Below are 15,703 nucleotides of genomic sequence, written 5' to 3'. Positions count from 1 at the left end.
TATATGTATCTTTTAAAATCGGGTAAATCCACTAAACACTATATATGACTTATGTAGAGTTTATATTAAATTGATGTAACTTTACATATCCTGCAAAGGTCAAACATGCCAATAAAAACTAAATATTGCACGAATAGAGAGAAAAATACAAAATACTATTTTCATATAGTTACACTTTCCTATCCATAAAAGAGTTAGCTATACTGTCTCCCTTCATTGAAATGGTTGATAATTTACTGGAAGGTTGAATTTAACGTGGAAAAATTTGTTTTATAAACCAACTTAGCAATTCAGAAAACTTAAAGCAAACAAGAGCTAAAGTTAGAATTTTTAAAGGTAAAACTTGAAACGGTAGGGGGGTAAACGTTAACGTAAATTGTCGTGTTAAAAAATCATTTGTTTATATACAGAATTTACTATATACACCCATACAGTTAAAGGTTGTTGGTTAGTTAGTTAGTTTTATCTCAAAAGATTAATACGCACAACGGCTCTAACAGAAGAAACTGAAGAAACGAAAAAAAACTGAAAAAAATTAGGCATCTGCGAAATATTTTTGGCCAAAAACACAGGAAATTTTTAGAAAATCATAACTCTGTCATTAGAATAGTTCTGTCTGAGGTACTAAAGCTGAGATAAAAAAAACTATGTTTATAAAAGCATGTGTGCGCGAATAACATGTGTGAGTAAAAAAATTGCCAAAAAATAATTATGTAAAAGCAACTACTTTGATTATTTTGATGAATTTTTTTACATCAGGAGCAAGGAAGACATGAAAAACAAAACAAAATTATTGGTAAACAATGCAACACAATAACATTCTTAAACTGCACGATCCAAACACATATCACAAATATTTTGACAATAACGAGAAAAATAATTAAAACACTCCTAAATATTTTGTTAAATTGAAGTAAGTTCTATATGTTAACACAAAAACTTTTCGCATGAGATCGGCAAAATAAGCTGGCTCGTGTAATTTAGTTGCGTGAAAATTAAATTGCCCTTATGCGATGAATTTCTTTTTCTCAAATCCAAATTCAGTGTATTAAGAAGTGAGATATATATTGCAGTTAAAGACATACTTATATCATTCATGTGAATGAAAATTCGCTACGCACGAGAATATCAAAAACCTACATGCGCTAAAATAGCCACATCAAAATAAAACTTCAGCGAAAATTTCATGTAGAGTATGTTAATGAGGTAAACCTCACTACAAATTTCAAAACATAACCATCGCACAAAAATAAAATCCTAATACATTAATAACTTAAAAAGACGTAATTTTTTTATACACTTGAAAGTTTATCTGCATTGTTATATCCAATGCCGCAAAATAGCAGCAATAAATTATCTCGATTAATAATCAAGACAACAGGACTCCACGTTAATGTGTTGTGACACTCGGGTTAAATATAAGTCCATCTGTGGGTTCTACTACAATTTTTATAAATATCGTTTGATCTCGGATATAGTTTCGTGTCGCTAGTGTTTCCAGCGATACAAATTTCGGGCATCCAAAGCCAAGACTTTTCGATTTCGTTGGCCGTTTAAAATAATCACTATTTCTCTCGCATGAAAGCTTCCACACCTTGTTTTGACGGTTCGAAATATCGTCGTCTTGGTCCATCAAGAAAAAGTCGACGTTTTGTTTGAACGGCCACGGCAAAATGGCGTCATATTCGCCCTTCATGATGACAACATACAACGACAAATGGGAACCTTTGCCTTGTCCTAAGCCATTCAAAAAAGCCTCAGCTCGAAGTTTGTAGCCATACTGACCAGTATAAAATGGTGGACTGCAAAGCTTTTCTTTGTCTTTCTTCGTAGCAGACTGTTTCATGAGGTGGTCATAGTTAGATATTTTCCATAAAAACTTCCCGTTCATGCATATATTTTCTTGGCGTACTTCCAGTTCTCTGATGCGTGTATGCGCTAGATCGAGATGTTGCTCGATAGTCTCCTGGATATGTTGCACCATGTCCAACCGACGACACTAGAGAAAAGTGAACACGTTGTTAAATAATTATGAATGGAACGTGATAAAAATAAAGAAAAGAATCAAAAGCACCAGACATTTAACAATATCAGAGAGTAAAAGTACCACAGCCTTTTAAAAACATTTCAAATTTATATCTATTGACACAATTTATAAAGAAAGAAAATTTATTGTAAATTTGTAAAAAAAAAGCAAAAAAAAAATTTGGAAATTGGAACAAAGAAAAAGGAAATAATAACGGTTGAAAACATATCAATCACATTTCACATTTCTATTGTGTAGCATTGAAACTTCCACCACATCACAGCCTAAATGTTGATCAACCTCACTGTTTTGTCAATTAAAACGAACAAAATAAACTACCTTAAACTTGCATCCGACATCGCTGTACCTACATGCAACCACTGCAAGAGGACAGTCACCATCAGAATCTATATGTTGGTTCATCTAAAAAATAGAGAGAGTTAGCATTTACCGACTACAGTCAACAATTAACAATAAAGAAAATCACACGAACAATAACACCCACATCAACAGCAGCTAAATATCACCATACCTGATTTCTTGGAATATCACTCCTACCACATGCATTCACACAATCAACTGGTACTAATTGACACTGCTCAATGTGATCCTGAAATAAAAACCGTAAAACAAGTTTAGTATCGCATTCCATCTGCCATCGATACTTTCCTGACTTGTAGCAGAACGTTATCTCACAGAGCTGCATCGTTTTGTTATGTTCTGTCTGACAGATAAACAAGGTTATAGATGAAAAAACGAAAACAAAACTTTGACAAAATAATCACCCATTTATAGCGGTAGCCTAATTCCCATAAAATTTAAATAACGAGCAGAAGCCTGGATTCCTTCACAGGTTAGCAAATAGTCTCTAGCTATAATAGCCGTATTTTGTGTGGTCAAAATGGTTGCGCACAGCTTCATTTCCGACCAAGACAGAGTAATTTAATTATTTCATACTGACAGTAAAACAAGTATGAACGAAATTGCGATGCAGGGACAAGCAAATTTCTGAGGACTCTTCCATGGGCTAACAACTTTACAAGTAAACTTACTTGCAAACTTCCTAGTTCTCCAGTCCATTCACAATCGTTTCCGAAATTGTAGCAACGAACCATTAATGACATAATAGTACGCTTGCATGCTCTGTCTGGATAAACCTAAAAAAAGATTTTATTCATGCTTGTTATGAGAATATTATTATTGATGTTCTTATTACACGAAACATGGTGGATCATTCTATTATATATAAATAGGAACAGCCATAGTCTGGCCAAAATTAAAAAAAACTTCAAAATAAATGTTTGACACAACTGGTTTAAGGCACTTAGTTTTGATAGAGAACCTTTTATCACGTTCTTATTAGACGTGGCAAATTATTTTATTATATATGAATGGAAACAACCAGGGGCGGGCTAAAAGTTTAAAAAATAATAAAAAATAATTTTGTTAACTTAATTTCATATTCACGCGTATAGCACTTATACAGAGACTTAATCATCACATACACATAGCAATGTGAGTATCAATATCAGTGTTATGTAATTTTGTTCAACGTCATGTCGTTTGAAAACGGTACACAGATAAAGCACCAACGATAAATCTTTCCTCACAAAGAAATAAGTTCTTAGGCTTTAAAAAAATATAACTTGTTTTTTCTCAGCAATTGATAGATGTGAAGGAAGACATACTTTAAATTATCGTATTAATTTTAAGGGCTGTATTGCGACACAATAAAACCAAGGTATGAATTAAGGTAATAATTGAGAAAGGTTAAATTATACTCCTGTATACACTAACTGTATCCCTATGTTCTAGAAGTGTTGTAATTACAGTATTTTCTCACGGCAATTTACATACATCATTTATATAAATGATGTATGTAAATAAATAAATAAATGAATTAAAGGAATGTCTTAATAACATGATAACATTGATGGAAGATAAGCCAAATGGTTTTATTAAATATTATTATCTCAAAATTGAAATGTCAACCATATCAATTGAACAAAAAAACGAAAGGTGATAACAACAGTACACAAACGAGATATGCATAACGTTTGTGTAATGTTCTAAACATTAACACATGAATACTAACTCTCTCAGGTTCACATCCCTCCATTAACTCATCAATGTATGATTTCTTCTTTTTATTTCTCACATGGTAAACAGACGAGCCACGCCTCAGCAAAGAAACTCCGGAAGACGTTCTGGAGTTAACTGGACCGTCAACATTAAGATATGAAGTATCGCAATCCTCACTGTCAACTGGTTCTTTATTTAAATCAATCGTAAAAGATGGCAGGTCATCAAATAAATTTGGAACTGCTTCCATGTTGTTTTCAACAGAGCTGACAACATTCTCATGATCCAAATTAATATTCCAGTTATCAAAACTAGGTGTTTTTTGAGAATCACTATCAACTGTAGCAGTTTTTAACTTTGTTGAATGTGATCGTGCAGTTGGTTTGTAGGGTTTAGGTGCAAACAAATTAACAGATGAGTTATTTGCCCTTGCGGATGAGTTAACACTAAAGCTCATAGATTTTGGCAACACAGGACTCCTTGAAGTAGAAATATTATTGTCTGTTGATTCATTGTCTGACAAGTCCTTATTCAATGTCTGTATTGAGTTTTGAAATGTGTTAACTGTTGACGGCTGTAAATTTAACTTCAACGTATCTTTAAATGAGTGAGTTGTGGTAGCAAGATTTGACTTGCTTTCATCTTCAGAATGACTTATATTAGAAACAGGTGCAATGTCAAATGTGCCATCTTTTTTTGGAATAATATCGTTTTTTGAATGCTTAACAGAAGTGCTAAATTTTATTGAGTATAATGCAGCCTGTTTTTCTTCTTCCAATACGTCAATCTGACCATCAAGAACAGGAGAAGGTAAAGCTTCAACACTGTTAACATTAACAGCGTTTATATGATCTTCAAGGTCCTCTAGACATGGCTTCTTTGGTATTCGAAGAACTGGTGACAGAACTTCTGCTTCAGTTTTACTAGTTAGAGCATTTAGTGACCAGGAGCGACTTCTAGTACCTAAAGTGGTCTCTGGCGGTGCTAGAAGAAAGTTTTTCACAGATTCAATCCTTGCTTCATGCATTCTGTCACTCTTATTGTTGTGTGACTGCATTGGAATGTTGTCAATGGGATTAGTTTCTAAGACCTCGTTCAATTGAAACTCAAGATCATGCAAGGTTTTCTCCATATTGAAAAACAAGTCGTCAGTTTTAAATTTAGGAGAAACCAACCCTGAGCTTGTTCCATTTTTACCACTATGTGTATATTTTGGTATATCATCAAGTGATGTTGACTTACCAGGTTTTATGAAGGAACCACGAGGCCAAGTTAGGCGTCTACCTGTTTCCTTACATGTGTCATATGCAAATAAGTCATGATCAAGTAAAGGATTGTTATCATCAGTAACAATATCTGAATGAAAACTTTGTTCTTGCTCCTCAAGTATATCTACTGAAGACCAGCTAACAACTTCCATATGCTGGTCGTCATCACAAACATCACGAGTTAGATTTTTTTGTTGAGGCATGCCTACGTTAAAAACATCATCATTATTATCTAACTGGCTTCGTAAAAGCTTTCTCTCTTCAACTTGAGAAAAGGACAAGTCATCATTGTCTGTGTTGTTATCAAGACTTTCGCTTGACGCCCAGTATGATATACTGTCCTTACTTTCCTTTCCTTCTTCCTCAGAAAAAGTAGCATGTGGCAAAAAAGAATGGTTAGAAGCATTTAGTGGTGCAATATTATGATCATCATATTTTAAATTAGGCTCAAATTCTGAAAGTTTTCTAGCTAAAAGAACCTCTATAGGCTCCTCCTCAACATCATCCTGGTGCAAAGGAATAATTTGTTCATCATTCACATCAGGACCAATGCCACTATCTCTTGCCATGTCTGAGTTAGTTCTTAAATTTGGTGGTGGTGTAAATAAACTCGTAAGTTTTTCTACACCTGACAAATTGTTATTCTGAAAAGTATCCAGTCTTTTAGGGGGTTCAGGGCGTCTCTGTATTTCTTTGTCATATGTTATATTAGGTATGTAACTTAGACTTTTTGACCTTGGGACTTCATGGGTTGTTGTATTCATAACTCCTGGTTCCACCCAGCTTCTTCTGTCTCTCACACGATAAAGGTCGTGAACATTTTCTGCAGGTATAAAGTCTTCATAAAAGTCTACCGGCTCATTGACATAAATGGGATTGTCTTTGCGCTCACGAGTTGTTCTAGGCTGAGTCCAAAAGATGGTAAGCTCAGCTGCATTGCCATGTGTTGGGGTAAAAAAACTCTGTGATGATGACTGAAAGTTTATATTTGCAAGTGGATCTGTGTACTCAAAGTCATGATTTACTTTCTTTTTGCTGTTGGTGCCATTTTGTGAACTATTATTACCAACAATTTTTTTCTTAACTTTACGAAAAATATTAGCCATTACAAGGATTTTTACACTGGTTAGGGACACGCCATCTTTTATAGCATTTTAACCAGCATCCTATCTTTTTGTGTGTGTAAAAATTTTAATATAATTGTTTCTACGACCTGATGACTTTCATTATCTCTTATATTCTCAACACAAAAAGGTTATCCAAAGGAGTCTTACAAATTGTTTAATCAGCTATTTCTCAAGGTATTAACTTATTCTTCTGTCATAAAGGAACATCCTCTATACTGAAATGGTTAAGAAACGTTTAAACTTTTATTAAAAATAAATAATAAATGAATGAATAAAAATAAATGAACAGCTTATCCAGTGTAATACATGGTCATTAATAGGAAATTAAAAAGAATTGCTTTGAGACTGGCTATATTAAGCAATTAGAAAAGATTTATGTATAAAAAATAAATTACTAAGTACTTAGGTATGCTGTTGTTGAATACAAAAAATTTTTGTCACTAACGATATTAATCCTCTTTGAGAAAGGGGAATAAATGCAAAAGAAGTGTCATAATGAGAACTCCACTATACCCTGTCCTAACAATTTAAAGGGTATCGATTTTCATAAATGGCACAGTTAAGGAGAATGCAAAATCAGCAGATTTTTTATTTCCTAGGAGGTTCAATGATAGAATACATTAGTCTTGGAGGAAGATGTTAAATGGGTCCTACACACGAAAGACAGGACAGAGATAACTTCTGATTTTAGGGAAAATGAAAGACACCAGTATCAACAATTGAAGAATGAATGCACCAAAGTATATATCATAAAAATATGACACATAATGAGAAACACTGTAGAAAGTCATGTGTAAATATGTACACCACAAAGAAAGAAAAGAAACTTTTCCACAAAAAACTCTGCCACAGTATCCCTTCAATGGGGTTTTCTAATAGGCAATCAGCAATCAGCTTCATGGAAAATTCATTCTTTTTGTTTACAGTAAATAAAAAATGATTTATTTTTCTTATTTTTTTAATCAATGCCAAATTCCAAAAATAATATTTTTTCATTTACACAAATTAGAAAGAGAAAAATAAAGATTTAATATTTTTAAAAAAGGCAATTAAAACCAGATAAAATTGTATTAATCATATTCTTAAAACATATAAATACTTAAGGCAGGTCCATAACAAACGATGTAAACTAAGCTTACCTTGTCTCGAGATAATGTACGTCTATCAATTGGACAAACTGATGGTGTCTTCCTAGAAACAAAAACATTGTTGATATACCTTTAGTCCCTAATAACAGTAATAATTGCAAAGCTTGGAAATTTATTGCATTATTTTTTTGTATGATTTTATTTACAATATATTTTACATACATCTTCACATATAGGAACAGCATTAAAGTGTTACATATAAAGGGATTCTGAACTGTGAAGAAATTACTATTCAACTTTTAATCTACTCAAGTTTTTAAAACCGTTTTGGAATGAGCAGGTTGATGACGTCATCAAAAAACCTTTACACCTCAATATCTCTGTAACTGTTTGTCAAAGCTTGTATAAGCCCTATATGTTTACTCACAAAATTTGATTGCAAACCAACATGCAGATCTCGAATAATGAGTTCATCAGCAAAAAATTAAGAGGCCTGGGATGAGCAAACAAGTGTTATTTTGGCAAAAAAATTTATGTTAATCAATTAACCTTTATAATATCTATGCATTGATAAAGTTTAAATGCGCACCCCTTAACAGGTCAAAAATTACTGATGAAAGAAAATGTCTAAATTTGCTATTACTACAATATGACATCATAATTCATGCAGCATAATTAAATCTGAAATTCTTTATATGTGAATATCTTGAGAATGAAAAGAGCTTTTTGAAAAATTTAAAAAGACTTGTTAGCTAACTTTTTAAGCTCTATAACATAAGTCCAGTATCATTTTATACCTCAGGTTCCCTTTAAGATCATTTTAGTATTATTAACAAACAGAACATATTCTCAATATCCAAAGGCCTAAAAAAACCTGCATTCAAAACAGAATAAAAGAAGTTCAACCCTGTTCAACCCATTAGAATAACGATTTTGATTATGATTATTATCAAGTAATCTTTTATTTCATTCCATACATCCATGGTTTTTACTTATCCAAACAAACAATACTGAAGCAGCCATTAGCTATATCTGGCGCAAGTTGGCAACTATTTTAATCATAATGGGTCTCACATCGAGAAAACACATTACAGAATTAGGAGATATGTCACAGGACTAGGATGCTCTAGTGCTATTTGCACTCTTTTGCACAAACACCTATCATGAAGTTGAACTTCCTGAAAATAATCTGGAGAATCAAGTCTAATGATGCTCTGACGCTGTTTGAACAAAAGTATAAAAACATAGTGTGTTTATGAGGCCCAGAAATATGAATGTATCACTGTTATGGACACTGGGGATAGCTACAGGAAGGAATTTATTATATACTTGTACTTTCAAGATTCTCAAATATTATTCACATATAAAACCTACCTAGTAATAATGTCAATTTGACAGAGATCACACAAAGTAAAAAAAGATAGCCAGCTAAGAGGCGCTTTGATAAGACATTAGTTTTAATGTTGTGGTTCTTGTTTTTAGTATTTTTGCCCAACACAGAATATGTAAGCAGAAAACATGTTGGCCCTTCAAGAGCTTGACACACACAGAAAAAATGCCCCACTTTTACAGAAATTAGCTCTTAAATACCACATAATGGTTAGTGGCCTTCAACAGCAACTTTAAATTGTGCCATCGCAAACATTATGTGAGGGGAAATAAGAGTTCATAATGTCAGAACTATGTTATGAATGAAAAAATGAGTATGGAAGGCATTACTAAGTGAAATAAATAGAATCCCCCTGTTCTCAGTAGCAAGACCAAAAAAGTGCTAAAAGACTCCAGCACACTTTTTAACCTTTTTATTGTAAATATCATACACTACTAAAAATAGTTACACCTATTTAACATATACTAGTGTCGTTAACCCGTGGAAAAATCCACGAGTTCGCCCGTCATTTTTATACCGCATTGCGTGCGCAGCCAAGCTACCATTTTGCGTGACTGACAGACAGACGTATACGGGTATTATAATATAGATATATATTAAAATAAAATTATTTCTGTTATTGTTCATTTGGATTTATATTATTGATTATTATTAATTAATTTTTTTAATATTTACTATATATATTGACATTATTGTAACTATTTAGAGCTGACCCTAGAGGTTGTATAACCTATTGTCAGAATACACTTAAAACCTATGACCTAAAAAAGGGTATTTTGAAAGATTTACCACCTATCTTTGCATGTTTTTGTTTACATTTAGGCAGTACTATCAAATCCTCTGCACCCTGTAGGCCTTGTCCTTCAATTGTGTTATATAATTATAGCTAATTTGCAAATTTATGCCGTAGGTTTGGAATGTGTTGGAAATTAATATAATTTTGCTACAAAAGAAATCTGAGAGCCTAAAATGATGTTGACAAAGCATAAGGCCACAGTCGAAAATATGTTGGTTAGCTTCATTTCTAATTACAAAAGTGAGTGGGTCGGTCGGTCGGATAGAAATTTTTCCCGAAAAATTACAAAAATACTATATTTCGTAGTCATATTTTGTTATTCGTTTTAAATGTATGCCAGCTGTATTTTTAGCCTTTGTTTCAAGTTCGATTTTTGTCAGTCAACGTCATGTTCCCATGCTTTTCGCTTGTATTGCCGTATAAATGCGAAGTAGGAAAATATAGCACTGAGTAGCGCAACGCAGTGCCCTATCGAAATAACATTTGGATGTAACAACTGTAATTCGGAGGACCACTGAAAAGGTAAATGGTGGATTTTGTTGCGTGTCGAAGATTGTTCGTGGATTGTTTGGTTTATTTTTTACATATTCACTGACTCCCCGACTTGACTTTCTCCTTTTAAGGTGAGTCGTTCGGGTGACGCTAACAAATTATATTTTTGAGGGTGGCCTAAGCTAAAAAAACATTCCAAGAAAAGAAATGTATCAAAACAGGTTCTACAAAGACTTTTCCTAGACTTCGCTACTGAGAACAGAGGGATCAAGACTATATAACAATAGATAGCCATAAAATAGCATATCGAAAAGAGCATAGGAAATGAGTTTTACCTTAAAATTGGTTCTAAACAGCTTTCACAAAATCTGTGCCCACAGTCTCTTGTTTGAACTGGGTCTCGAAAGGTAAATTGACAGATTGGGCACTCATAGTCGGGATTCACACGATCGACAAAATCTACATCGTATCCACCGACATCATTCGCTCTGAAATTATAAGTTCCAAGTTGAGCTGGAGCGGAACTCGAACTGATATGCCCAGGAACAGACGCCATCTTGAATGAAGAAAATACAACCAACATCAGGTTTGTTTATCGCCATCGCGCCCGGAACCGAGGGGCGAGGCTTGGGTCCCCTTGGAGCAAAAAATAAGGCCACCTTTATTGATTTGCAAAATGATTATTCTATAGCTATGTATTTTACAGAAAACAAGAAATTTTTTGCCTATTGCATTCCAAACTAAGAAAAATTCACAGCTGTGAAAATCTTACTGCAGAACAAGAGAGAATTTTTCAGAAAGAAAATTTGTCGGAGTAATGTCAACCTCGATCCCCGGGCTTTTTGTCTCTTTTTAATAACGGGACGGGCAAGACGAAATAGTTATTTTCTTTCTCGCAAACGCTGAATCGAGGTTAAAATATTGTATATCCCCTAATTTCCCCATGTTCGAATTGATGATCGTTTGTCAGAACCTTAAAACTACGTCAAAGACGTTCTCCAATACGCATCCGATTTAAATCTACTGGATTTTTAACAACAATATATACTGTATATCCCAACCTCGTCCCCAGGCCCATTTTTCTCTCTTTGACAATCTCGGACGGCGAGAAGAAATGAGTTCTCGTTTTTCATTTTTCATTTCTTTTTCATTTTTTTCATTTCCTCGCACCGTCTCGGATATCAAAAAAGCGAAAAGTTGCCCTGGGAACGAGGTTGCTGTATATCCATTTATGGATACAATTTCAATTTATTCGTAATCTGAGCAGAAAAAACTTTTCTATAGACTATAATTCGAATTGCAATCATTATAAAATTATTTTCTTTTTGTATTACTTGCTTTAATGCTAAAGCAAAGACCGAACGATCTTGATATGATTAAAGTTTTTGTTATGTCATTTATTACGTGATTACTGATTTCTAACGGAACAAAATTTATCATTATTTACTCACTAGCAATTTTCTACATAAACATTTTTCCTATACCAGTGCACAGTTATAGTTTTCCCCATTTTCGTCCCCAGGGTTTGTTGCCTATGTTAAAGCCGCTAGCGCTTACTTGAAAAAGGCAAAAGCCCCTGGGGCGATGTCGGGTTTTCCCCTCCCCTTCGTTCTGTGGGAAAGTGTATTTTTCAGTATTTTTATTACTATTGATATCTTACCCAGAATTTTAATTCATTGTCCGAAGATCTGGGATACTACTCCATGTTCTAAAGTAATCTTTTAAGTACTCCATTTTTTTAGATATTTTTTCAATGAACACGGAAACTACCCAATCTAGCATACATAAGAGTAAAAAAAGTCCTTGTGGTAATTATTCTTACGCAATTCTGTGAACAAGGTAGGGAGCCGCGAACCGTTTAAAAAACAACCTACTCACAGCCTCGCCTTCTGTGGACTTGGAAATTAGTCAGAGTTCTGTGTACAAACATCTCCATAAATTGTTTAATATGAGCTTTTTGAAGTTAATTCATCCTTTCTTCGCTTCGTATTTATATATAAGATATATTTAAGACTTAGTTGAGGATGTTTTCACATTGTTTTCATTTGCTTTGAGAAAAAAACTTGATTCTTTTTATAAATAGGAAGCACACAACGGTTTGATGCCTGATTTAACAGCTGTTATCGCCTACTTCACTTCTTCTTCGCCGTCGACCCTCAAATGTCTAAAAGTCGCCTGGGGACGAGGTTACGAAAAACACTGGTACCTCTCCACATGAAAAAGCATTAAAGCATTTTAGCTACCGAGTTTCTAGACAATCAAAATGTTCGCATATTTTAAGATTGTCTTCTTCCTACGTATTATTAACGACCACGCTCGATAGATTTCAAAAAAAAAACCACAACGCATCAACATCAAAGTTACGCTTTAAGGTTCCCTCTTATACTTAAACTTTTTAAATATATTTCCGGCTTTGAATAGCCCGAAAATAAAATCAAGAAATCTTTTTAAATGCAAACAGACTATGACAGCGTTTAAATATGGTGGTTTACCAACGTAGCTATGACATATTGTTTTAAATCAAAAATCTATATGTATCATTTTCATGCAAAGTAGAAATGCAATAAAAGAGGCTTTGCTACTAACAGCTTGAATATTGGCCACTACCTGATACAGCCTAACTGATAAAGCGTATTTCTCCATATTATTCCTCAGGGTTTAGTTTTGTTATATTTGTACTACGTAATGCCCCTTAACAAGAGAAATACAGATATAAGACAATGAAAACGCTGTAAAAGTAAAAATCAGACTATTTCAAAATTAGTACTAAGGACTAGTCAGCAGTGTGTCAAAAATCCACACGAATTCGCCTATTGTACTGCGCCGTTTGTTATCTCGAACACCTGACATATTTCGTGTGTTCCGTGGCATCACTTCATTTTGACGCACAAACAGGCAAAATACAGGTATTGTGATAGAATTTCACATCAGTTAGGTTATATTATTTTTTTTCCCAATATAGAGAATCTTTACTTACATATAAATAATATTCTTGTGGTTTTTTCTTGCTGCCTGGTCTAGCTCGCGCACCAGAAATTGTCCTATCTGTGCTTATCCTGGATCCAGTGATGGTTCTTTCTATGTTATTACCTTCAATGCTAGATGCTCTCTCCATGGCACGCGTTGATGTTGTGAAAGACGCTGAAAGTTTACCATCTAATTATGTTATTAATAATTTAATTGTGTAAATTCTCGTATGTGGATATGACGCAGCTTTAACTACGTTGCAATTAATTAATTTCTTCATTGATAACAAGATTTGGTGCTTATGTTAACTATAAATGCCAATCAGGAGAAAAATTCGTAGATTTTGAAAATAAAATGTTAGAGGTTTTTAGAAAAACTGAGAATATCGAACGGGTAAGGTTTCAACTGAATTTTATTTCGTTACAAAACAAATCTGGATATTAAGTGGGGTATTTATTTATAGAAAATAGAATTTATTAATTAATTTCAGGAAGTACTTATATATCACCAAGATTTGTCTAACTACTTCCATGACTACAGGTTGTCAATTATTACCACAGTTCAGCTTGATTGACATCACTCTTAGTTAGAGAATGACAATTTTTTTTATCATATTTTTTTAAGTTTTCTGATACAGCATAGATATTCAGGAACACAGTAAAAGTAGAGATAAAGAATTTAAATATATGGCTACGAGAGTTTCTATTTTTGAATGCACTGAAAAAAAATTGAAGCAACAAGAACAGAAATTTTCGCTCTTTGATACGTCGCTGGCGCGAACAAAGCCTGAGAACGAGGTTGCTTGTCAAAATCAAACTTAGTCCCCAGTTCCCCTGTTGTTGCAAAATAGTTCTTAACAAAATTGCATTAAGACGTTTAATAGCGTGCTGGAATCTAGGTTGCCTTAATTTTTGAGTTTAAATGTTAAATCGATGGTGATATGAAAACATAATCACGTTGATGTGACCATTACTAATTAGGAACATGTCTTCATTATATAAGAATGCACGTGACTAATTGTGTGATTAAAGATGCGGTTAAAACCATCCTCACTTCAAAGGTTGCCAAGAGCCGTTACGCAGGTCAAGTTCATAATAAAGGCGAAATATCTCAGAAACGAGTGCGTACTAGTGATACATGAACATGGCCAGCGTGCGTGTTTGACAGTGTGAGGGTTTATCCATGGACCTCGCCCTAAGCTTTGTATTTTGTCACTGTTTCGACAAAGAGACATAATCCTGCGGGAGGTTGATAACAAATACTTCCGTTAGCAGGCCTGAAATTTGTGGAGTCTACGGAACGATCCATCGTTATCGCGATTTGAAGCTGACGGAAACGATCAAAACGTTTTTTCGGTACCGTGAAGTAGACTTTGAGAAAACGATATGGTAACGACAGTAACGATTATCATAAAACCGATAAATAAGTCGAGAAACAATTTTTAATTGCCCTAACTTAGTGACAAGACCTACTCCATAGTGCAATGTATCTTCCCCCTTTATTATAAGTAATCCAAGTCACTGTGCCGACTTGGATCTGGATGGATATATAAACCATGTTGGCACTCAAACCGTATTTATAGTCATAGTCATATTTATAGTCATAGACATATTTATAGTCAATATCTCAAGTCATAACACTGAAACGAAGCCCATGGAACAACGTTGACAAGAATTAAAAAAAAAGAACAAATTTTCTTTATTAGAAACAATTGTGTATTCGAGCACTGTCTGAGTAAGAAGATCCAATTCTGATGCTAGCGATTGATATATCTTCTTTACGTTATAATGAAAGTTTCACTTGCCAACAATTGCTAAACATTGTTCGATTAAACAAATTAACCTATCAAAAATATAACAACCAAATATTATTCCTGCTCTTTGAAGAATAGATAAAAGTAGTAATAAGTTTGTGAGTATGAGTGAATAAGATTTGAAAAATTGTCTAAGGGATTTGTCGTTACCGTCTTCATTGATTCAGGGAAGCGAAATGATCGTTTCCGTCAAATTTCCAGGCCTGGTTAGATTAATAAAAAACGATTTTGTCACCATCAAGCCAGTCCTCTTTAAAATTCTTTTCTTTATCTCCATTCGTTATATTACCCACATTCCAACTGTCTATATGTGCTCGAGGAAACATTTGAAAATGATCATGCTACGAAAGGAGCAAATGCAAATGCGATATTTTTTAATCCGGTTTCCTAACGGTTGAATTCCCATGGAATTTTTTCACCAGTTAACGACAGCAGGGCTGATGTTATACTATTTGTACGAGATGTTTGGCGAAAAGGGCAATTGTATTTTTGATTTCCGAAGATTTTTAAGGGGCTAACGGCCTATTGATAAGACTCGTATTCTCATTCTCGCCTGCAGAGCTCTTTCAGATACTTTCGATGCTTATTTTAAAGACCCCTGGGGATGAAAATGCCGTATTCGATCCCCGTGTGCGCAAGAAAAAACAAACGTGC

The 15,703-nt window shown here is 33.9% G+C and overlaps 1 protein-coding gene across 1 annotated transcript; it reads right to left on the bottom strand.

The window, feature by feature from the left end:
• Positions 1-47: 47 nt before the first annotated feature.
• Positions 48-10,858, bottom strand: LOC130635541 (TNF receptor-associated factor 4-like). The gene is made up of 6 exons (XM_057444900.1): positions 10,605-10,858; positions 7,643-7,694; positions 3,079-3,183; positions 2,559-2,636; positions 2,366-2,449; positions 48-1,999 (listed from the first exon to the last, which is right to left on the bottom strand). Exons 1-6 carry the CDS (start codon positions 10,850-10,852, stop codon positions 1,391-1,393), a joined length of 1,176 nt encoding a protein of 391 aa, XP_057300883.1. The 5' UTR covers positions 10,853-10,858; the 3' UTR covers positions 48-1,390.
• Between the last annotated feature and the right edge of the window lie 4,845 nt (positions 10,859-15,703).

The sequence above is a fragment of the Hydractinia symbiolongicarpus genome, chromosome 3, assembly GCF_029227915.1.
Source record: "Hydractinia symbiolongicarpus strain clone_291-10 chromosome 3, HSymV2.1, whole genome shotgun sequence".
Classification (NCBI taxonomy): domain Eukaryota; kingdom Metazoa; phylum Cnidaria; class Hydrozoa; order Anthoathecata; family Hydractiniidae; genus Hydractinia; species Hydractinia symbiolongicarpus.
Note: the sequence above shows the minus strand (reverse complement) of the source record. Positions and strands in the feature narration are given on the sequence as shown.

What these genes read in the sequence shown, in the direction of transcription:
- LOC130635541 (XM_057444900.1), bottom strand. Translation starts at nt 10,852, where the DNA reads ATGTTGGTTGTATTTTCTTCATTCAAGATGGCGTCTGTTCCTGGGCAT. An exon ending in TGTTTAGAACCAATTTTAAG is followed by an intron (nt 7,695 to 10,604) that starts GTAAAACTCATT and finishes TTTTGTTTCTAG; the next exon opens with GAAGACACCATCAGTTTGTC. An exon ending in ATGTCGGATGCAAGTTTAAG is followed by an intron (nt 2,000 to 2,365) that starts GTAGTTTATTTT and finishes ACTTTTCTCTAG; the next exon opens with TGTCGTCGGTTGGACATGGT.